Consider the following 23,793-nt stretch of genomic DNA (forward strand, 5'->3'; position numbering starts at 1 on the left):
TTTTGCACATGTCTCAACTCTGTATATTTTTTATATATTTATTTTATTTTTACTCTATTTAATTTGTAAAATATGTGTATATACACACACCCACATGTAGAAAAACATATTTAGTATACACATCCAGTAATGCATATACCATTATATATTGTACATATATTTATTAGTCTCAGATTTAGCCATTCTAATATTTTTCTTGTTTTACATTATTGTATTTTTGCACAACTCTGTTGCTTGTGAAGCTTGCACACAAGAATTTCACTCACATGTGCTGTACCAGTGTACCTGCACATGTGATGTGACAATAAAAGTGATTTGATTTGATTTGATTTGATTTAAAATAGTTTAGTAATTTAGGGTAAATTTGTAGTTTATCATTAACAGGAACACAGTGGAAAGAAACTATATCATTCGGATTGTCAACATTGGAAGGAATTACTTCCTCTTCTGCCTTTCATAGTCATGTGCAAAATACAGCTGTATAACTGTGTCCAGCCCCTGGCGTGCGCACTCACAACAATGGCTGAGTGTAATTGGAGTTATGTACAGATGTATTTTACCTCCACAAACAGCCGAGATGTGGTTTGCAATACATGTGGAAAGACAGTGAGGTGTTGTGGCAACACCACTAACCTCGTGAAACACCTCACAGTAAATCAGATCACAGAATATGACGAGCTTATGTTGAGGCGAACTGAAGAGGAGGACAGGGACAGGTGCTGCTAGGGCGAGACAGACGTCTCTCACTGAATCCTTTAGTGCTGCAGGCAGGCAACATGTTCAAATAGGCACAACTTCAGATTCTTTATTTCTATATGATGAATTCTGCATTATTAAGTGATAAGAACAAGTAATATGATGTCCTGTAATCATGATGACGCTATATTTTGAGATACAATAAATAAAGTAAGTTTTTGTACAAAGTATCGGTATCGGATCAGTATCGTCGATACCACCCTGAATACTTGGAATCGGATCAGAAAGGAAATCAGTGGTATCGCACATCACTAGGACCCAAACGCTGGACTCACTGGTAGGTGAAGGCTGGTGTTTATTGCTGACCGAAATGAACGAACAGAACTGAAGCAGGAAATGGCTGGCTGGCTGGCTGAAGGAACTGAACATACAACAACCTAACAGCGACAACATCAATGACACGACGGTGAACGAGTGGAAACAGAAGACTTAAATACACAGACTGATGAGGATGCTAATGAGAGACCGGTGGGTACACAGCTGAACATAATCTGGCTAACGACACATGAGACGAGCTGACAGGAAAAACAGGAAGTGAGAACAACATGTGGCAAAATAAACTGAACATGACAAAACTGAGAACACTGGGTCAATGACGCAGGAAACCTGACACCTGTGTCCTTTTCATTACTGAGTGAAGCAGTCAACCACCTGAAACCCACAGATGTACTCTGGATATTGTTCCATCTCGTTTACTGAAAGATGTTTTTGACATCTGTGGGTATGTGTTTGCTGTCAATAGCAGTCTTCAGTCTGGGTGTGTCCCTGCTGACTTCAAACATGCTGTGGTGGAACCTATGCTTAGGGTTAGGGTTTTAAATGACCTTTTAACTTTTACTGACTTGGGAGATTCTGCCATTTTAATACCAGTAATAATAGTACACAATGTACACAGTGGGTCATGGACGCTGCAACCTCATCCCGCCTCAGAGCCGCTGTCTCCATCGGGTGGGAAGTAAGTATGGGAGGAGGCGTTGGATCGGGGGGAAGGGAGGGAGGGTGGTGAGTGCGTATCAGTATCAGTGTGCATGTGTGCATGTCGGGATGTGTGTCCTGAGTTCAGCCTGAGAAAGTGTCCTTTCGCCTGTTAGGCAAAGATCAACAGTGCGCAGCCTACGCAGGTGACCTTGAGGAATAGGGCAGAGAGTCTGTTCATTCTCGTGTCTCTTGGAAGAATATTGTTGTTCCTCTTGGCGTCAACCTTCAAGCAGTTGGTGCCGTCGGGGGTGGGGGTATAGCCGCATGAGAGATGTTAGTATGTGGTCTAGGGAGAACAAACTGCATCGATTTTTCAGTCATTCTAATGTCCATCACTGGTCTCCAGGTGTATCTCTCTTTTAAGAGCCATGAGCTCCTCTAAACGAATGTTTCCCAGATGAAATCTGGGAAACATTCGTTTAGAGAACAAGAGCAAGAATGAGATGCTCTCTCAGATTTAAAGTCAGACGAGACGAGACAAGGACATAGAAGCATAGAAGGGAAGCTAAGGGAGGGAGAGGGTGGAAGACGCATCCAACTCCTCCGAGAGCCAAGAGGAGGAGTAACAGAATAGTTTGAGCCTAAACATGTCATGGTCCTGGGTCATTTTGGCCCAGCGTTTTGTGTTTCCTTGAAGTTCATTTTTGTGCTTTGTGTTTATTCTGATTTTGTATTGGTTTAGGGTTGAACCTGTAGTTTGGTGTGTGTATTCAGCCCTACCTGTGTCTGTCCTTGGTGCTCTGTTCATGTCCCCGTGTTGTGTTGTAATTCAGTCTGTGTGTTCCTGCTTTACTTTGAAGGCTCATGTTCTGGATTTCCTATTCTATTTTGAAGGTCTGTGTCTGTTGTCATTGTGTTCAGCTTGTGTCCTCCGGTCCTCATGTGTATTAGGTTCAGCTGTTCTTCCCTCCTGTGTGTGATTACCTGATTACCTTGTGTGTGTATATTTAGTGGGTGTCGGTCTGTGTTCATTGTCGGCTCGTCTGCGTTCTATGGTGTTCCTGTCTCTGCGTCTCTCTGCCCCGCACCCCTTTTGTATGGTCTCAGGTTTGTCATTTAGTTCTCCCAGTTTAGGTTTCTTCAGTTGTTTTGTCATGCCTCACTGCTTGTTTCTGCCATTGTCACTTTGTAAATAAACATCACTCGTATCATCAGTCACTGCTGCATTTTGGGTCCTCCCTTTCCTCCACACCACACGGCTCACTCCGCCAGCCGTGACAAAACAGTTAAAAGTCAAAGCTTTAACAGAATCAGTAAAATAGCTATTAAATCTTGTTTCCACTATACTTGATTCTTTAATCAGATTTGCTCACATATATAACATGTGATGATCAGTTACATTGGAATTCCTTATTAAGATCTTTAAATGATGCTACATTTCTTTAGTGTTTCCTTTGCTAATAACATCAGTTACCACATTATTTCTCAGTGTAATAAACAAACACCTGTCATGTTGTGCTTGTTACATGTTTCCCTGACCTCAGAACAGTCTCTGCCCATATTTACATAGTTGGTCCTTTGTTAACCCGTTGAAACTCAAAGTCATGTGTTACCATTTTCAAGTCTTCCCTTTTTACTTTATGATTCCAGTCTATATTCAAATAATGTCATTATTGGTACCAGTCTTTAATGAGAGTATTCAGTTTATCATAAAGCACTTTGTTGTAGATGGTGCTCTATATATTCCAGTTAAACTGAAAGACATGTGAGCTGATAGTATTCTTTTTTTTCCAGCCAGGAAAAGACAGTGTGATACTTCCTGCATCCATCGGGTGTCGCCTGGTCTTCATCCCTCTCTTCATGCTGTGCAATGTTCACCCTCGTGCCCACCTGCCAGTCGTTTTCTATCACGACTGCTTCTTTATCCTCTTCATGATCCTCTTTGCCTTCAGTAACGGGTACCTGGCAAGCCTCTGCATGTGTTATGGTCCAAGGTAAGAAACCTGCACACAGCAAACACCCCATCATGTTAATGTTAGCCTTGATTTTCTCTGTGGAGCTCATTTTAAGTATTAAGTATATTACAGTTGAGTCCAACACAGCTTCCTGTGCACCCACTAGCAGCAAGAGTGGTCCAGTGCTTTATGACCATAATATCCTATTAGAGCAATTAGAGCACGCTGTAGGTATTACAGGTACTGTGCTGCAGTGGTTTGTATCATATCTATCTAATAGACTCCAGTTTGTGCATGTAAATGGAGAGTCCTCTTCACACACTGAGGTTAATTATGGAGTTCCACAGGGTTCAGTGCTAGGACCAATTCTGTTTACATTATCCTCCTAAGACCCGAACTCATTAATGGCATGCATTCTTAATTTCTCTTTGCTATTTGGGCTGATTGCAACCTGATGAATATAAAAACAAAGAATTATCTTTTTACCTGATGTAGTTTCTGAGCAGAGGATATCAGGCCCTTGTAGAGCAAAATCTAGTATTTTGATCTAGACAACTCAAAATGGGATTTCCAAATATGTAGACGCCAGGTCCTCGGTGGTTAAACATGCTTCCCTTAGGCAGTATGATCAGAAGACATAGCATAGCATACATTAACAGTTCATGCATTTATGGAGTGTTTATAACAAGGTGCAAATTACTGGATACGTTCAGAAACAGGAAGGTCAGACTACACCTACAACAGAGCCCGCACAGCTTTGAAGCAGATTTTTGGCCAGATGAAACAAAGATGGAGGGGCAACAGAATGATGAGAGAAGCATTAAAAGCTTTCCAGAGAACTGTTTTCATCTCAGCAGTCACTTATTATTCAGCACCTCCCAGAACAGCGTTGTACTCTGTACTTCATACACGTATACATGTGTATATGTGCCTGCTGCAGAGTGTAAATGCTCCTTTGTCCTCTCTCAGAATTTATTATTGGAGCTTCTAAAACAATTTTATAAAGTTCACATGTTCACAGAGATTATCCGAATCTGAACACCGGCTGGTCTTGTAAGGTTCCTTTGCCATCCTTCATCCATTACAGACTATAAATGGTACATTTTACTCCCTGGCTATTCAAAAAAAGTTTTCCCCTCCACACTGTATCCTCGTAAAATGTCCCATAATCAACAACAGCTGATTTTAAAGTTAACTGCAGTACAGAGTGCCTGCCTGCACCTTTGTTTCTCTTCAAAACCAAAATCTGAACCAAAAAGGTTCCTTAATTAATCTTTTTACTGCTTATTGATATTTTTATAGTAAACTTAAGTTATATTTCAACATTTATAGTCTAACAAACTTCTTTTTTAAGTTATAATTAAAATAACATAAAATAATACTAAGTATATTTTTAGTAATGCAAGACTAAAATTTCACAGGCATTTAATATTTATTTCATATTTCAAGCAGCACGGTCTCTTTGGCACAGTCCCCGCCTCTTGCCCTGTGGTAGCTGGGATAAGCCCCGCCCCTAGATTTGTGGGAATCTTAAAAATAATATAGATTATTCATTTCTATTTGTATTTTTTTCTGTAATTTTACCAGTTAGGGTTATAAAAGATACACCATCTGGGAAATTACCTTCTGCCCATTTACCAATACAGATGTTGTATGCTCATAAAGAAAATACATTTCAGACTGTTTTTGTAATTTTATTGATATTTCAAACAACAAGAGTATTCTTGTATTTAAAAATTAAATTTAAATTACTTTTTTTCCCATTATTGAACAGACACTGAAATTAAAAACAGTGTTAAAATCAATCTTTAAATGTAAAATTATGTTAATTTTTCTAATTATTTTATGGTTTCTGAAAACGGGGCCTTTGTCTAAAACTAGCTGCGATGTAAAACATACAGACTTAAAAGTTGAAAAGCGTTGTGGGTCCACTCAGGATTAGGGAGGAGGTGCCGTGAGTAGTGACGTGGAGAATACAAGCAATAGAAATGATATTCCTCTGAAGGTGTCTGGGCTCAGCCTCAGAGATGGGGTGAGAGCTGCACCTCCATAAGGAGAGTCAGCTGAGGAGTCCCTATGGGAGGAGACGCCGAGGCAGACCTCAGACACGCTGAAGAGACAGTACCTCTCAGCTGGTTTGGAAACATCTCGGATTCAATTCAGTTTATCTATACAGCGCCAAATCACACAGTCACCTCAAGGTGCTTTACATTGTAAGGTAGACCCGACAATAAAAGATACAGAGAAAAACCCAACAATCATATGAGCCCCTATGAGCAGCACTTTGGCGACAGTGGGAAGGAAAAACTCCCTTTTAACAGGAAGAAACCTCCGGCAGAACCAGGCTCAGGGAGGGGCGGGGCCATCTCCTGTGATTGGTTGGGGTGAGAGAAGGAAGACAGGATAAAAGACATGCTGTGGATGCAGAGAGGTCGATTAACACATAGTGAGTGAAGAAGAAACACCCAGTGCATCATGGGAATCCCCGGCAGCCTACGTCTATTGCAGCATAACTAAGGGAGGATTCAGGGTCACCTGGTCCAGCCCTAACTATATGCTTTAGCAAAAAGGAAAGTTTGAAGCTTAAAAGTAGAGATAGTGTCTGTCTCCTGAATCCAAACTGGAAGCTGGTTCCACAGAAGAGGGGCCTGAAAACTGAAGGCTCTGCCTCCCATTTAAATACTCGAGGAACAACAAGTAGGCCTGCAGAGCGAGAGCGAAGTGCTCTAATAGGGTGATATGGTACTACAAGGTCATTAACTTTGGTGGCTGTGGCTCAGGAGGTAGAGCAGGTCACCTACTGAGGTTGGTGGTTTGATCCCTGGCTCCTCCAGTCTGCATGCCAAGTGTCCTTGGGCAAGATACTAACCCCAAGTTGCCTTCAGATGCATCCATCGGAGTGTGAATGTGTGTAAATGTCGTTAGAAAAGCACTCAGTTTAGAGTCAGTGCTTGTGAGAATGGGTGTGATTGAGTGAATGTGGTATGTTGTATACAGTGCTTTGAGTACTATGGGAGAGTAGAAAAGTGCTATATAAGAATCAGTCCATTTACCATTAAGATAAGATGGGGCCTGATTATTTAAGACCTTGTATGTGAGGAGCAGGATTTTGGATTCTGGATTTAACAGGAAGCCAATGAAGGAGAAATCTGCTCTCTTTCTAGTCCCTGTCAGGACTCTTGCTGCAGCATTTTCCTGTCTTGCACAGTATTCCAGTCTTGCTCCCCACTTTGTGACCTTTAACACATTTTATGACTGAAAAGTGGCCTCTTTAATATACTAGCCTACATAAAAAATAGAAACAGGAAATAGGCACTAAGAATATATATTTTACCTTAACAATTTTGGATTAACTGAAGGCTTTTCAGGGAGTTTTTAGGACTTCCTGATAATAATTAATTACAGTACTCCAATATATAATATAATATAATATAATATAATATAATATAATATAATATGTCAATATTCTGGTTTTTAACAGGAACGTTCTTCCTCATGAAGCAGAAACAGCTGGAGCCATCATGGCGTTCTTCCTCTCTCTGGGTTTGGCGTTAGGAGCTGCTCTCTCCTTTCTCATTAGAATACTGGTTTAACTGGAAATGTCGTCTTTCTCTTGGACTAACTGTGAAACTATCAGTGAACTCTTTTGTGCAGTTCTGGTCTGAGTGGCAGAAAAGCTTCAGTCAGACTGAAACTCCACAGCTCTTCAACTTTGTCTTAATTATTTTCTCTTTTGTCCTGATGGAGGTGCTGCAGGATTACTTTCAGTATTTATTTCTTAAACATGAATCTGTACAATGAATATTCTTTGTATGTATTCATTAGAGACATTAAAAAAAGTTTAACAGGTTAAAAGATCTTTGATATTCACATTGATCGTCTTCATAGAGTCCTCAGAGCGTCACCATCTGTGATTTCCAGATAAATTATTTGACTAAACTCCAGATTTAAGAGTTTTATTGAAAGAAATGTGGTGACTTGATTAGAATTAAAGTTTAAAGGGTTCACATCCTGACATACATTATGAGAAATGACTTGAGTTACACGTTTGGTAAGCAATGAAATGACATTGAAGTAATACTACTAATATTACAATAATAAAAGTTAAGCAGTATAAACTGCACAGTAATAATTTGACAGTATTAAATTGAAGCACTGAGTTAGTGAAGTTATTGATGAAGTCTGATCTTCATCTCTGTTCATCTCATGTTAATATTTGTCAAGAGATATTGTAATATCAATATTGTAATGAGAAAAAAACTGTGTATTTAACGTGGATCCAAATAAATTAAAACTGCAGTGTGTGACGTTTTTATCAAATCGTCTTCATGCATGCTCGATCATCCAGGTTAGGAATCCCCAAAAGGTTTACAACCTTTGAAAGCCGCCCGCAGAACGAACAGTGGGCTATTTCACTTTATTTATTTTCAGCTCAATGAAAGACAGACAAGTGAAGAAAATTCCCACGTTTATTAACGTCCTCTGAAGGCATCAGCCGGGCTGGCTGTAAAGAATCCGAGCATCACTTAAACGCATCGCCAGCCTGGCTGAGCTGAAGCGTCCGACCAGACACAGCTGAGAGTTTAACGAGACCGAACCAAGACCAGGACCCGCACAAGAGGTCCGTGTCGTCCGTGTCAGTGTGACTGGACCGGGAAACAAACCGGAACCGACTGACACGACGTCCGGGTCTGATCCGAGAGTCAGAACACTGGAAGAGCCCTGGATCCTCGGTCCTCGAGAAGGTAAAATTTCCCTCTCCGAAACAAAGTACTGCTGAGCAGTGAGGTAACGAAGTACTGCTGAGCAGTGAGGTGATTTATAAAGTACAGAAGTAGAGAAGTTGAAAATAAGAACAAGAGGTATAAAAATAAACTAACTAGTATTTTGAGGTCATGTAAAATTGAGAAATTATTAAATATGAATAAAAATAACAGTAAAGGGATTTGGAAAACATGAAATATTGTTATTAAAATAGTTCTAGGCAGTTACATTATCCTTCATATTTGACTAATAATGATGAGCGATGTGGTTAATGAGTTCAACAAATTCTTTGTAAGTGTTGGGCCAGACTTGGCTGACAGAACACAAGAAACTGTGCAGAGAAAGAAACTAAGCTCATTGAACGTAATCCTCAACTAGGGCTGGGCCATATCAAACGTTCACGGTAACACCGGTGTAATGTTAGGCAATGGTTAGAAAATGAAATATGGCGATAGAATATGGGTAAAAATTTTAAATAACTTTAATGCACATAAAAAACAGCTGCTTGTTTAAGTGAAAATACATTGATGGGTTTTTTGCACTAATAAAGTTGTGGAGTGGTAAAGTATTTTGTCTCGCGTCAGTTATATCGTTATCGCACATTTTCAAATATATATTGTGATAAATATTTCTGGCCATATTCCCCCGGCCTAATCCTCAGTCAGTGTTTTTAACGGTGGTGGAAAAAAAGGAAATCATGTTGTTGGGAAATCACAAACTGAAAACTCTACAGACTTTGATCGATGCTCCAAACCCTTAACATACATTTGCAATTTGCCTCTACAAACTGGTGCGTTCCCAACACAAATGAAAACTGCTAAAGTAATACCACTGTTTAAAAATGGAGATTGACACCAATTCACATTACAGGCCTGTTTCTCTACTCTCACAATTCTCACAAATACTGGAAAAGGTTTTATTAATAGACTTGACAAATTAATAGATAAACATAAAATAATAATGGAAAGTCAGTATGGTTTCAGACCAAATAGATCAACATCCATGGCATTAATGGAACTAACTGAACATATCACTAATAAAACAGATCAAAGACAATGCACAGTCTGAGTTTTCATTGACCTACAAGAAGCTTTTGACACAATCAATCATGAAATATTACCTTATAAACTGGAGCACTACAGCATTAGAGGAGTGGGTCAGGAGTTATTTGAGAGACAGGCAACAATTTGTGAGGCTTGGTGAATATCAGAGTGCCTGGACATTGTTTGTGGAGTTCCACAGGGGTCAGCATTGGGTCCAAAGCTTATTTAACCTGTGCATCAATGATATATAAAAACATCTGATATATTACAGTTTATTTTATTTGCAGATGATTCAAAGATTTTTTTGTGCTGGAGATAATTCACATCAGCTTTTGGAACACAAAACTGAAAACAAGGTTTGACAGAAACAAGTTTTCACTAAATTTGAATAAAACTACATTTATGTTATTTGGAAATTGTAAAAAAGATGCTGGAGCAGAATTGCTGATAAATAATGTTGAAGTAGTAAGTTTCTGATACAACATTTCTGGGTGTGGTAACAGATAACAGAATTCAATTCTGTTATGTTCAGTTTTTCAGCGTCACTCTGAGACAGGATATTTCTAACTTTAGAGATGTTGCGCAAATGGAAGAACGCAGTCTTACATATTTGTTTAATATGTGCGTTGAAGGACATGTCCTGGTCAATGTGCTGGAAACCTCACACAAAGCATATACATGTCACAGGCGTGTTGCAGACAGTTGCAAACTTGATGACGAGCAGGACAGGCTTCTTGAAATCTGTGTCTTTGTCCTTAATTTGAAGATAAGATCACCCCCCACCCTCCCCACCTCACTCCACCCTCCGCCAACAGGAAGCAGATTCCTCAGAGACCTCTTTGCCCTATGAACAGGAAGTGATGTAATCCAGTAATCAGCTGAGATGACTGGGTCAGGAGACAGGAAGAGGCAATCACGCCGATGTTATAAACTCCTCAGACTCACTTTTCATGACCCAACTACGGCATTTCTGTCATCTGCAGATGGCCGACTGTTGACAACAGTTTTCCACAATGCACCACAGTCTGCTGCTCCTTATGACTGCAGCTTCTTCAACATCATTTCCCTTGAACGAAGATCCGCCTTTACAGATGTTCTCAGACAGAAACATCTGTAAAGATCCCACTTGGCCTCAGGAATTAGTACACTACTTTTCCTGCATTTAAACACATGATCGTCTCTCCTGTACTCTTGCTGGCTGCTTTGTTTCATAGTCTTATTTTTTACAGGCAAATGAAGCCAGGTCAATAAAAGGAGTTTCCTGAATGAATGTGAAACTTCAGCTGGGTGGTGGTGTCTTTGGAACTACAGCATTCACCTCCTGATTGCACTGATGATGATTCAGGGAGGGACCAGGGCACTGGCTGTGCCGTCCTGAGGGGTTTTGTAGTCAGGAAACTAAGATTAAAGAAACACTTAAAAGCACCAAAATAGATCATCTAACCTTTCAATACAAAGCACCCTGAGACTTCTGTTGTCATGTGACATATCAATTGTACTATATATCTATTGTGTATACTATATTATTTTATCTTATTCTATTCTATTAGGGGTTTTTTTTTTGGGGGGGGGGGGGGGGGGGTTACTGCTCTAACTTGTATTTTAAGAAAAGATACGATAACCTTTATTAGTCCCACACGTGGGAAAATTGTTGTGTCACAGCAGAAAGTGGACAGTGCAAAGTTACAGTAGCAAAAATTAAGAAAAGCAATGAAATAGGATATGATAATAAGAATAAGATACTATATGACATGATTTCCCACGTGTGGGACTAATAAAGGTTTATCTCATCTTTATCTTATAAACTTAAAGCTGAACTGAATTCAGTTACAGTCAAACAGGATCACTTTTTAATATATTTCATGTTATGTTTTATTCTTCAGGTAAAACTTCCTAACACCAGGGTAGATGGATACTTGATCCCAAACTGACCAAAGTGAAAACTGCAGTTTGTATGACTGTCTGCAAAGCGTTTACTCTGCCGATGTGATCACACAGTGTTGGGACGTTTCACAGAACTCCACATCTGTTTGCATGTGCTCAAACATACAGGCATGCAGCATTGTTCCGTGTTTATTTTTCCAATGTCTGCTTTTAGCTTTATGTCAGAAATGTAATGTTCAAGGTTATGACCTGACGTCAGACCGGCTCCAAACACAGTACAGCGTATACAGTATGCAGTACACACAGAGCAGTGTATGCAGTTGAGAGTACATTTGTCCACATACAGATATCTGAAGCCTTCAGCTGTTACTGCTGAACATGACGGAGACAGCTGCTGGAAATACCACACACACACACACACACACACACACACACACACACACACACTGCCTTCTCATGGTAACGTGGTGGACTTCAGGTGTGTTTTGTTGCTTCTCGCATTAATAAAGTAATAACTGGGTTATAACATCTAGTTCACGTCTGGGCACAGGTTTGTCCTGTGGCTCTTCCCCATACCAGAGCTGGTCCGTCTGCCACGTTTGTGTTTTAAATTCTCAGGCATGACGCTTCATGTTTTTCAGCCGAACAGATGCGTCACACCTACAGGCGAATGAGCAGCTGGGATTGACTAGCGCATGTTCACACCTGTACTTGTAGCACAGGTAAACAGGTGATTCACCTCAACAGGAGTGCATGACAACCTTTTCTTGTTTCAGATCGCTGTGGATGGTGAGTCCAGGATGTACTTCCTGTCTCTGATCCTAATCAGACTGTGGACCTATTAGATCTCACAGGAGTCATGAACTTCGGGTCTGAGTCCTGGCAGTGGTTCAGGGTCCTTCTGGACTAGACTAACAGCAGTGTTTCTTAGACTTTCCAAGGATCGGGACTATGGGACCTCCGGTCGTTCAGGGAGCTCCTGTTGTAAAAGATGGGGGTCAGGGCCCGAATGTCCGACTTGTCTCAGAGGAGGGATGCTCAGGAGGGTCTGAACTTGAGCTTTCTGAGTCAACCTCCCCATTCCAACAAGAGCCTGGACCCCCAGCCCAGGTCAGAGACTACATTCCCAGTTCGCCCGAGTCCTTCCACCAGCAGGAGTTTGGCAAGGATGAAGAGAAGCAACAGTGAGGTGACGATCAGTGATGTCGGAGCTGAAGACATGGACCCTGCTGCCATCAACCCAAACACAGACGCAAGTCTGAGGCGAAAGTGCTGCAGCACTTCGACACTGGACCGCCAAAGTTTGTCACAATCCACTGAGACTCCTTCCTGGAGGCTGAAGCAGCAGGTGCCCAGCGCACCGCCTCCGTTCCCAGAACCTGCACAGCTTCGTGCTGCACTGTCGCCCAGTCTGCAGACTGCCGCTCGCATTGCTCATGGGGATGTCATCTATGTACCCAACTATGTGAACGCTTCGGTTTATGTGTCGCATGTTCAGAAAACAAAGCCGGAGACATCGATCCTCAGCAGACTAAGGAATCAGAGGACAAACAGGGACACAAGACCCAGCGCAATCTCTTACAAATGCTTTTCTCATTATGATAGTCAGAGTGTCCTCTTCAACTTCAGCAGCGGCTTCGTCCCCCAAGCAGACCTCCAGCACAGAAGGAACGTCTCCACCTCTGGATGTGATGTGTTTGATGCTTTAAGCCCTGATGAACGTGACAAAAACAACTTTCTGGTGAGCAGCTGTCCGTTCTTTCATAATGAGATTGGAGGGGAGATGGAAAGGAGGCTGGGCCTGACTCGGGCCAACACCTCCACCTGCGGTGCTGCAGCAGACACATCCTTCAGCGATCCGCCGCTCAGCACCCACCGCACCAACGCGAGCATCTCAGTGTTGGAGTTTCGTGGAGGAACTCGGGCGTTCGACCAACATCTGATGAATAATCACGACATTGAACACATTGACCTGGGAGCCAGATACTACCTGAAATACTTCTACAACCAAGGTAAGGTCCAGTCGAGGGCCAGACTTCACCACGATGCAGAAGCTGGATGCTCTTGCTAAAAGTAAAGCAAGGATGCTTTTTAAAATAGTGCCACCAGTTTAATCTAGTTCCAACAAAAGATATTTATAACAGGAAGAGTTTGTAATAGATCTCAGTATCCATAGAGTTAAAAAATAAACAGTTCAATAACTTCCAACAGAAACATTCTGCCATAAGGATAGGCGACACGATCAACATGTGACTGTGTGCTAAAAACAAACCCTGAAGTGCAATAATATTTCTGACTGTAAATGAAAAGAAATGAACTGAATATGAAGATCTGAAGATCTAACACACAGGTGTCGAACTCCAGGCCTCGAGGGCCGGTGTCCTGCAGGGTTTAGATGTGTCCTTGATCCAACACAGCTGGTTTAAATGACTAAATGACCTCCTCAACATGTCTTGAAGTTTTCCAGAGGCCTGATAATGAAATAATTATGTGATTCAGGTGTTGACCCAGGGTGAGCTCTAAAACCTGCAGGACACCGGCTTTCGAGGCCTGGAGTTCGACACCCCTGATTAATTTAAGCACTGTTACTGCGTTCAGGTTTCTGTTTTCACTGATGTGAGTGACCTTCTGTGTTTTTTCTGTCAGATCACCAAAATTATTTTGGCATTGATGAGAACTTTGGTCCAGTGTCTCTGAGCCTCCGGCGAGAGAAACTGGAGGAGAGGAGTGATGAGACACAGTACAACTACAGGATGATCCTCAGGACTGGTCAGGTAACTAGTCATGTGACCGGTCACGTGACTGGTTAGGCGACCTGACCTGACCTGATCACAGTCTGGTTTGAGATCATTTTCGATTACTAATTTATAAAGTGACTGTTGGTGATGCTGTTAATCCCTGTTTGTCCTTTTAGTCTGATCCAATCACGCCCCCTCTTTCAGCTGTCTACCCTGAGAGGATCCATCACAGAGGACTCTATCCCATCTTCATCCAAACACGGGACCAGTCGACGTCTTCCTCTGAAGGATGTTCTCGAGTTTGTGGTTCCTCAACTTAGCATCCACAGTCTCAGACTGGCTGCAGATTCACCCAGAGTCCCTGAACTGCTGCTGCAGCTGGACCAGCAGGAGGTGAGCCAGTCCCAGTGTGCCACCCACCAGCTGACCATGAAATACCTGCCACTGCCATGGTTGGCCTTCCCATGTTTCTGACAGGATGGTCTGTGTTAAACTAGAATCCCGTTTCATAGCCATTTTGCTAAATCGGGCTTTTGATGCTGTGACGCTTTCACATAATGAAACAGTTGGCATAAGAATTCAGCTTCTCGTGCTACGTCCACCATGCTGATCAATGCTGAGTAGCGTATTCTTCAAAAACACCCAAACACACATCCTCAGAGAGGTTTTCACAGGCAGCAGCTACGAGTTCTCTGTCTGAAAGAAATGATTCACTATTATCTCATCCTTCTAGAGCTTTAGAGATCCTAATAAAGCTTCTGTGATTCTGTCCAGTTTAGAGACAAACTCAGACTTGATGGTATTAGCTGGAACAAGTAAGATGTACCTTTTTAATCAGCTACAGTTTTTGTCACGTTTTCCTTACTTTTTGGTGGCCCTCCCAGAGGTCAGTACAAAATAAAGAAAACCTTCTTGTTGTGCTCTCTCAGAAGTTTAGCAAAGTGATACAAAGCAGTTTTTTAAGTGGCCACTGGGAGCCTGAGCAGAAGAAGAGAGGTCTCTTTAAGCTCCAGTCAGACTGAAATCCCAGGAGACGACACAGACGGACATCAGCCTGAGAACACAGCAGGAAGATGATAAGTTTACTATCGCATTAATATGAGATATCCACATGAGCGGCAGGAGGGTGCTCCTGCCTTCAGGTGTCTCAGGTAAGAGACGAGGTAAAACACTGTGATAGGCTCATCTTTTTGTCCAGGTGCCCTAAAACGTCCACTGCAAGAGGGAGAAGTCAGCTGACCTTCCGATGTTGTGTGAAATGACCAAAGGTCTCCTGACACGGCATCATCAAGTCAATATAAACAATAAAACCAGTAAATCCAGTACAAACAGTGACACCAGCATTTTCTCCAATTTCTGAAGTACTCCTGTTTCAACTAACTATTATACAAATTATTATACAAATGATTTTCACTTGTGTGGGAAATCTAACCCCTCTTAGACCTTCACCGCAACTTTACACACGTTCAAGTTTCTCAGGCGCTTCATGTCTGGTTATGCAGAAGGTTACCGGGTAGGGTTAAAAGATTTCCCGCTGGAGCGTAATTCACGCATCAGTTCCAAACCTTCTGAATTGATCTTATAACCAGCACCTTCAGAGTCCCGATGGTCCACGCTGACCCTGCCTGCTTTTCTTTGTTTTACTGCAGCTGAAGTTCCAGCGCAAAGTGGGCGTGTTATTCTGTCGGGCTGGTCAGTCCACCGAGGAGGACAACAGTGACTCTGGCAGTCCCGCTCTAGATCAGTTCCTGGACCTTCTGGGCCACAGAGGTCCACTGAAAGATACCAGCGGTACCAGCACCATTTCTTTTTCTGAAACAAAACCGGGTCCTTGTTTGTCCTGGTTCTGCAATGATGTCAGAATGGTGTTTGGTAATTGTTGTTACTTTCTGTTTGCTTGTTTTTGTTTCCTGTCAGAAGACTCAACAGGGAGGCAGTCAGTTTTTACAACGTTCAGAGAATTCAAGCTGATGTTCCACGTGTCCACGGCAAGCAGCCCTCAGCAGGTGATTCTCCTGTTCCTAGTTTGACCTTGTGCTGTGTACTGCACAAGTACCACAACTAAAGTTTTCAAGTATCTGTACTTTATATCCGTATTTGTTTTTCTGACAGCTTTTTACTTTTATTCTCCACATTTCAACACAAATATTTCATCTTCCTACTTTATACATTTTCCAAGCGTGCTCCTTACTTTAGGTTTAACACTGACTCACATCGTAAGTTATTTCCCATCACTGCAACCCTTTAAACATCAAACCGATCTGAAAGTAAATGTAGGACCGATTACAGGTAAAATACAGTCCTATTGGTTTATCCATCATAAGGACGTATCAGATAAAGATAAAGAGGCAAAACCATATAATTTATGCATTGCTACTGTTAGTTAAAGGAGGTCATAACGGTGCTTTTTTATGTTCTGGTCACAGTACATCAGCTAACTACTGAAGTACTACAAAGGAAACAAATGAGAGATAAGATCATTTTGTTTAGAGATGGAGAAAGATGTAAGACATTGTGGGTGGCCCACTTCAGCTCAGGTCCTCTACCAAAGGCCTGGGAGCCTGAGGTTCCTGCACAGTATCTTTGCTGTTCCTAGTTCCACCCTCTTCTAGACAGAGATGTTGAATGTCACCCCACATTTTGCTGGAGCCACTAGGCCAGTTCAGAGGTTATGTATTATGATTACCATGGGAACCACTGTTACCTTCACTCTCCGCATCTTCTCGGGCTCCTCTCTCAGCCCTTGGTACTTCTGCTTATCATGTTACTTTTTCTTGATGTTGCTATCACTAGGTTCAGCTACATCACTATGGCCATCTTCCTCTGCTCGCCCACTAACGGTGGTAGATACCGTGCAGGGGCCTGTCCTTCTATGATGGTTCCTCTCCTTGCTTCTCGTCTTACTCAGGTTTCTGCTGCCTGAGGTATTCACTAAGGACATAATGAGTTGTGGCCAACTTTTTGATGTACTCATGGATGTTCGTTGTCTCATCCTGGACAGTGGTTCTGAAACTCACTAGTCTTCGGCCTCCTCCGTTCTGCTTAGTGTACAGCCTTGGGGTGCTGGATTTGGGGTAATACTCTGCATGCATGGTCAGGAGCTTTCTTGTCTTGATGCAAGTGGCTTCTGTCTCCTCCTTTGGCCAGCTTATTATCCCAACAGGGTACTTGATCATCGGCAGGGTGTAGGTGCTGATTGCCCGGATCTTATTCCTCCCATTCAGCTGACTCCTCTGGACTTGCCTTACTTTCTGCAGGTACTTGATGGTTGGGACTTCCCTAGCAGCTTCTTCATGATTCCCATTTGCCTGTAGGATTCCTGGGTACTTGTAGCTGTCCTCAATGTCTGCATTGTTGCTTCTGGTAGTGCAGTCCCCTCAGTTCTGACTAGCATCCCTCTTTTCGTTACCGTCCAACTACATTTCTCCAGTCTGAATGAAATTCCGATGTTATTGCTGTAGATTCTCGTGGTTTGAATCAGTGAATCGATGTCTTGTTCACTCCTGGCATACAGTGGCTGACGTTTGCCACGTTCTGTATTCAGTATCTGTAGCCAGTCTTGACAATGACCTCACTGAGAGGGTCCAGGCTAGGGGTGGTGTGGCGGAGCATTGTCTGTGGCACCGCTGCAGAGTCACACCTGAGCGGCATGAGAAATCAAGCCTTACTGGCTTAAAAGAAGAATGAACTGGGTCCTGTTGTTGTTGTTGTTGTTGGTGTCTGTGGCGACAGCTGAAAAGCTGCAACCGAGTGTTCAAAACAACAGCAGAGATAAAAGAAAAGTGAAAGAATGTGATCTGGTCTGCTGTGCATCCCGAAACCCAGGATCGTAGCATGGCAGAACCATGACCGGGACAGCCAAGGGAGGCGCTGGCCCAAATGGTGGCCAAACTCGCAGCTACAAAGAGGGAGCGGTGTTACCGCCAGCAGGAACAACTGCAGGATCGGTCCAAGCACCGGATGCAGTTGGTAGAGTTTGGCAGCTCGGATCGGGTCTTGGCGAAGACCCCGCCGACATCCCTTGACTGCATGGGAGTGACTGATGACCGGACTGCTTTGGCACCCGTACCGGTCCCAGGGAGAGGCCAGCCAGGGCACAGCCTACTTCCGCACGCATACCCACTCCGGGAGGGACCTGCCCAGGGTTAGAGTTGAGGTCTGCACGGCAGCTGGACCTGCCTGGCTTCCACCAGAGGCCAGCATGCGGTGGGGGCCTGTGCGCCGGCCACCTGCCGCCTGTGAGCCTTGACTCACATCCACGACTGCTGCGCCGCCGCCACTTGTCACGCAGTCAGCCCCTAGTATAATTAACAGATAACTGCTAAGATGGAGAGGAAACTAATTTAGAAGGTCATCATTTAGCCTGGAGAAATAGTTTGTTGCTCTAAAAAAAAAACTAAAAACATTTGTACTGTGCTATACTATACTAATGCTATACTAATGCTATTCATCACTGGTTGAAGAAAATAAGAACAACCCTAGATTTCTCTTCAGCACTGTAGCCAGGCTGAAAAACAGTCAGAGCACTGCTGAGCCAACCATCCCTTTAATGTTAACTAGTAATGACTTCATGAACGTCAGGCATTTGCAGCCGTGGCAGAGTGCTTTGGCCAACCCCTATTAAAAGGGAGTTGCAGTTATCTAAGCGTAAGGTTATAAAAGCATGGATGACAGTTTCCAAGTCACGCCTGGAAAGAAAAGGCTTGACCTTCAATAGACGTCTGAGGTGACAGAATGAGGATTTTACTACGCCATTTATGTGGCCATCAAAACTAAGTGCAGCCCAAGATTAGTAACCGAGCTCTTCAGGTGAGGAGCAAAGTCAACATCTGGTGTACCAGATTGGGACTGAATAAAAGTCCCTATGTTTTACATTCATTAAAATTAAAAAACTGCAGGGCCAGCCATGATTTAACTTTGCTAAGACAATCAAGCAGGAGTCCAATCGAGGCGCTATCACAGTGATTGAAAGGTAGGTAAAGCTGGCAATCGTCAGTCATTAAATTTTGTGTTTTCAATTTCCCAGTGGCTCCCAGTGGCAGGAGATACAATGAAAACAGTAGTGGCCCAAAAATAGATCCTTGCAGTACACCTCATGGCAGAGGGGCCACAGAGGATGAGGCCGAACCCAACTTAACACAAACGTTCCTGTCAGAGAGATATGGTTTTATCCATGAAGCTGCCAAGCCAGAAATTCCTACACAATGCTGTAGTCGAGAGATCAGCAGGTCATGATCCGCTGTGTCAAATGCAGCAGTCAGATTCAACAAAACAACCAATACATTTTTACCACAGTCCGTCACTAACAAAATGTTATTCATAACCTTTATGAGAGGTGTCTCCATGCTGTGAAACAGCTTAGAGTCGGACTGAAGAGCTTCTGGAATTTGAAAATCACTTAGATGGTTCCTCAGCTTCCAGGATCTTATTCAGAAAAGGAAGCTTTGAGATGGGTCTGAAGTTTGTCGTAATTGAAATGTCTGAGCCCAGTTTCTTAAGTAAAGGATGGATAACTGCATGCTTAAACTCACTTGGTACTTGACGTGGCAAGAGACTGGTATTAAGTTCGGCACAACAGCGTCGGCCAGGTGCAAGCCGTCTAACAGCAGGACGATTTTATTTTATTTAGAAAGAGGGGCAATACATATTAATGAACATTTTAACAAATGTAAATGTGCCAGATTATAGCCTTCAATTCAATTCAATTCAATTTTATTCATATAGCGCCAAATCACAACAAAAGTCGCCTCAAGGCGCTTCATAGATACAGAGAAAAACCCAACAATCATATGACCCCCTATGAGCAAGCACTTTGGTGACAGTGGGAAGGAAAAACTCCCTTTTAACAGGAAGAAACCTCCGGCAGAACCAGGCTCAGGGAGGGGCGGCCATCTGCTGCGACCGGTTGGGGTGAGAGAAGGAAGACAGGATAAAAGACATGCTGTGGAAGAGAGACAGAGGTTAATAACAGATATGATTCAATGCAGCCTTGGGCTAATTTCCATCTGCAGACCCTCTGGCAGGTTGGTTTTAAAAGAGGAACAATGTCAAATAAAATGGGCATATGGTCAGGGAATGTACAAATACATATGATGATGCCAAGTTCAACGTGTGACCACGTTCTTGAGTGGCACCCTTAACAGATTGAACAAAATTAAAAGGGTTCACAAAGTCCTTAGCCAGCGGCTTCCCTGGGCAACAGACATGAATATTAAAATCACCGAGCTGCAGTGGTTTGTATCATATCTATCTAATAGACTCCAAATTGTTCACGGGGCGATCGTGGCTCAAGAGTTGGCAGTTCGTCTTGTAATCGGAAGGTTGCTGGTTTGGGCCCCAACTCCGACAGTCTCAGTCGTTGTGTCCTTGGGCGAGACACTTCACCTACTGGTGATGGTCAGAGGACCCGGTGATGCCAGTGTCCGGCAGCCTCGCCTCTGTCAGTGCGCTCCAGGGTGGCTGTGGCTACAATGTAGCTGCCATCACCAGTGTGTGAATGTGTGTGAGTGTGTGGATGACTGAAGGTAGTGTAAAGTGCTTTGGGGTCCTTACGGACTAGTAAAAGCGCTATACAAATACAGGCCATTTACCATTTGCCATGTAAATGGAGAGTCCTCTTCACACACTGAGGTTAATTATGGAGTTGCACAGGGTTCAGTGCTAGGACCAATTCTGTTTACATTATACATGCTTCCCTTAGGCAGCATCATTAGAAGACATAGCATACATTTACACTGCTATGCAGATGACACCCAGCTCTATCTGTCCATGAAGCCAGATAACACACACCAATGAGTTAAACTGCAGGAATGTCTTAAAGACATAAAGACCTGGATGGCCGCTAACTTTCTGCTTCTTCATTCAGATCAAACTGAGGTTATTGTACTCGGCCCTGAAAATCGGATTGGATGGGATGAGATCTGAAACATCTTCACAAACTCAAAGAAGTCCAATTGGCTTTTTTCAAGCTCTTAAGATAAAATCGCTGTAAATCGTGTGTGTGTGTGTTTCAGCTGCTTCATAAGAGTCTTACTGGGAATGACTTCGTCACAGTAATCTTCCAGGAGCCGAACTCCCCGCCCTTCAGTCCGCAGAACATCTGCTCACATTCCCAACATGTCTTCATCATCGTTCGAGTCCACCGTCCCTGCAGCCAGCACACCTGTTACAGGTAGGATTGTAACTAGAGCAGGTGAGATTATAACGTGAGCAGGTAGAACAGTTGAGACCTGTTGATGTGTCATTTGTGTCCTGTTAGTATTGCAGTGTCCAGGCGTAGAGACATCCCGTTCTTTGGTCCCTTGATCCCACCAGGTTGGATGTTTTCAGCCTCACCTGAATTCAGAAATTTCCTGCTGACGAAGATCATTAATGCCGAAAATGCTGCGCACAGGTCAGAGACCTTTGTCACAATAAGAGCACTACGCAGACAGGAGCACCTGAAGGAGCTGGTGGAAAACTTTTCCACATCAGTGCTAGTGGACTCATCATCTTCCATCAAGTTCAGCTTTATCTCTCTGGTAGTAAAGAAAAAAGAGCGCAGCGCACCACGGCCTCATGCTTACCTGAACACTGCTGGGGCTCTCACCTGGAGTGTGACAGCAAAAGACTTCAGCTGCTCTTTTGATGTACCATGCCAGCTCGCCATCTCCAGTGAGTTTGTGGTGCTTGTAGAGGAAGCCAGCAGACAGGTAGTGTTTCACTGTTACTGCAGAGGCGTGATTGGCTGGAACGCCGGCCACAAAGGCATTAAACTTTTCTACGAACACGGAGACTGTGTGATGCTGTCGACACGAGAGAGAGGCTGGGAGGACAGCCGCGAGATTGCCCAGAGACTGCAGGTGACCAGAATCCTTTGTGAACCTGAATCTGAGCATGTGTCATACACAAGAATGATCTGATGTCATCTGTTTTCTGACCTCAGCTGGTGACTCATGGCGGTCCTGCTGTGGACATGATTCTGAGGAGGAACCGCCACGGTCAGTTTGGGTTTCACGTGAACTTTGAAGGAGTGGTGGCGGATGTTGAGACCAACAGTTTTGCGTGGAAGGAGGGTCTCCGGCCCGGCTGTAGGATAATGGAGATCTGCGCGGTCGCCATAGTAAAGCTATCACATAAGCAGATGATTGAGCTGCTGAGGACATCGATGACCGTGAGCGTGGTCGTTATTCTGCCGCACGAAGATGGGACACCTCGCAGGTCACATGATGGTTTATTTGAACTTTATTTTAATGGTTAGAAGAAAATATAAATATATGAAACGCAAATGCCGAATAGAAAATGTTTGAGAGATTTTTAGTGTTTCAATCTGTTTATAGTTCTGTTTCGCTTATGTGGTAAAAGTCAACTGGTAGGCTGCTGCTCACTGTGGCTGATAACATCGGTAAAAATAGGCTCGTTTAATCTTCATATCTCAGGATGTCAGGACTTCCTGTGCCATCATTAAATGTTTCCTGAGTTCTCTGCCACAGATGGAGGATGGATTATGAGCTGTAATCCTCTCACTGTGTGAGTTTGACTGCACACCTGTAAGTCAGATTTCAGGGTCAAACATAATCCGAGTGCCAGGGCCACGCCATCACGTGTCCAGAATCCCAGGAGATCTGAGCTTGAATCAGGTTTGCATGATCCTTTGGGCTCTGACTGACACCTAGCAGTGCATAAAGAGGCTTTGACCGTTGTGAGGACAAGCTCACGTCACGCTGACCACATCGTGACATCCCTGCAGCAAGTTTGATGTGGCTTTAGACCAGAAATCAGTTAATCAGCTGTGCGTGGGAAAAAAAGATCCACCAGATGAATAATTTATTTTCTCTGAAAAACCGAACAGGCAAATTATATATAAGGCAAAATAAAAGAACTCAGCCGGCCTCCTTCAGTGCATTTACAGTCAGTAAACTCACTCAGGGATACAAAATGGCCTGAATTAGTAATAAGCTGCAGCTTTGAGGTCATTTCCTCAGAGTGAAGATTATCAGAGCAGAAAACCTGAGGATAACGCGTGGAGTACGCTGTTAACGGGAACACAGGAACCCGCCTCATAAACGCTCCTTACAGTTTGACTATAATAAGTAAAAATAAGGAGCAGATAAACTACACCAACCAATCAGCAGCCAGTAAATCTGAGGATAGCAGAGGGAAAGCCTGTGGAGGCATTTTTGTTGAGTTTTACATCAGCAGTGATTGGTTTAAAGTGACGGAGCACGAGGAGTGACATCAGTCAGTACAGACTTGGACTTTTTCTGTAAACGATCACTCACACACTCACTCACTCGCTCGCTCTCCTCTCTTTGTTCTTCGGTCTTCAGGAGTTTCTCAGAAATCTACCAAGTCCCGAGGTTTGAGTACAAACTGGACTCTGACATCACTTCCCACCCATTAAGAGTAACCCCACCCACCTGGCACAAGGTGTTAGAAGCTCCGCCTACTCAGAGCATCCCAGGTGAACTGGAACAGCAACTGAGACCAATTAAACAATTGAATGAGGGATCCAGGTAACACACCTGTACCTGTCTGTGGGGGTCAGTTTGTGTCACAATAACCAGAGACAGTCAGAGTTGCCGAAGTCCAGCAAAACTTCCTTCCTTCCTTCCATCAGGAGCATTTTTCTCCACGTCGGAAGTTTATTTAGAATATTATTGAATCTGTTCTCGTCTTTGCAGTTCCTCGTGTCGAGTTTTGTTTGTGTTGTTACATCATAGAGGATTATTGGCCTGATATTCTTTCACTTGTTTC

At 43.2% G+C, this 23,793-nt stretch overlaps 2 protein-coding genes across 8 annotated transcripts in view; both read left to right on the top strand.

Moving 5' to 3' along the window:
- Positions 1 to 7,933, top strand: part of LOC309708618 (equilibrative nucleoside transporter 1-like) — a 35,114-nt gene extending 27,181 nt beyond the window's left edge. The window contains exons 12-13 of the mRNA XM_082536823.1: positions 3,469 to 3,668; positions 7,111 to 7,933. Coding sequence (XP_082392949.1) covers positions 3,469 to 3,668; positions 7,111 to 7,222 — 312 coding nt within the window. The 3' untranslated portion in view covers positions 7,223 to 7,933. The remainder of the gene's footprint in view (positions 1 to 3,468; positions 3,669 to 7,110) is intronic.
- Positions 7,934 to 8,027: 94 nt separating this feature from the next.
- Positions 8,028 to 23,793, top strand: part of LOC309708269 (signal-induced proliferation-associated 1-like protein 2) — a 40,301-nt gene continuing 24,535 nt past the window's right edge. For 3 of the 7 annotated variants that reach the window (XM_082536132.1, XM_082536133.1, XM_082536134.1), the window contains exons 1-10: positions 8,028 to 8,374; positions 12,097 to 13,332; positions 13,967 to 14,094; positions 14,263 to 14,451; positions 15,708 to 15,849; positions 15,976 to 16,064; positions 21,072 to 21,229; positions 21,317 to 21,899; positions 21,983 to 22,257; positions 23,367 to 23,552. In XM_082536132.1, the coding sequence (XP_082392258.1) occupies positions 12,312 to 13,332; positions 13,967 to 14,094; positions 14,263 to 14,451; positions 15,708 to 15,849; positions 15,976 to 16,064; positions 21,072 to 21,229; positions 21,317 to 21,899; positions 21,983 to 22,257; positions 23,367 to 23,552 (2,771 nt within the window). In that variant the 5' untranslated portion in view covers positions 8,028 to 8,374; positions 12,097 to 12,311. The remainder of the gene's footprint in view (positions 8,375 to 12,096; positions 13,333 to 13,966; positions 14,095 to 14,262; positions 14,452 to 15,707; positions 15,850 to 15,975; positions 16,065 to 21,071; positions 21,230 to 21,316; positions 21,900 to 21,982; positions 22,258 to 23,366; positions 23,553 to 23,793) is intronic. The other 4 variants (XM_082536129.1, XM_082536131.1, XM_082536130.1 and 1 more) reach the window with 4 other exon arrangements.

This window comes from Aulonocara stuartgranti (assembly GCF_965226115.1).
Source record: "Aulonocara stuartgranti genome assembly, chromosome: 6".
In the NCBI taxonomy this organism is placed as follows: Eukaryota; Metazoa; Chordata; class Actinopteri; order Cichliformes; family Cichlidae; genus Aulonocara; species Aulonocara stuartgranti.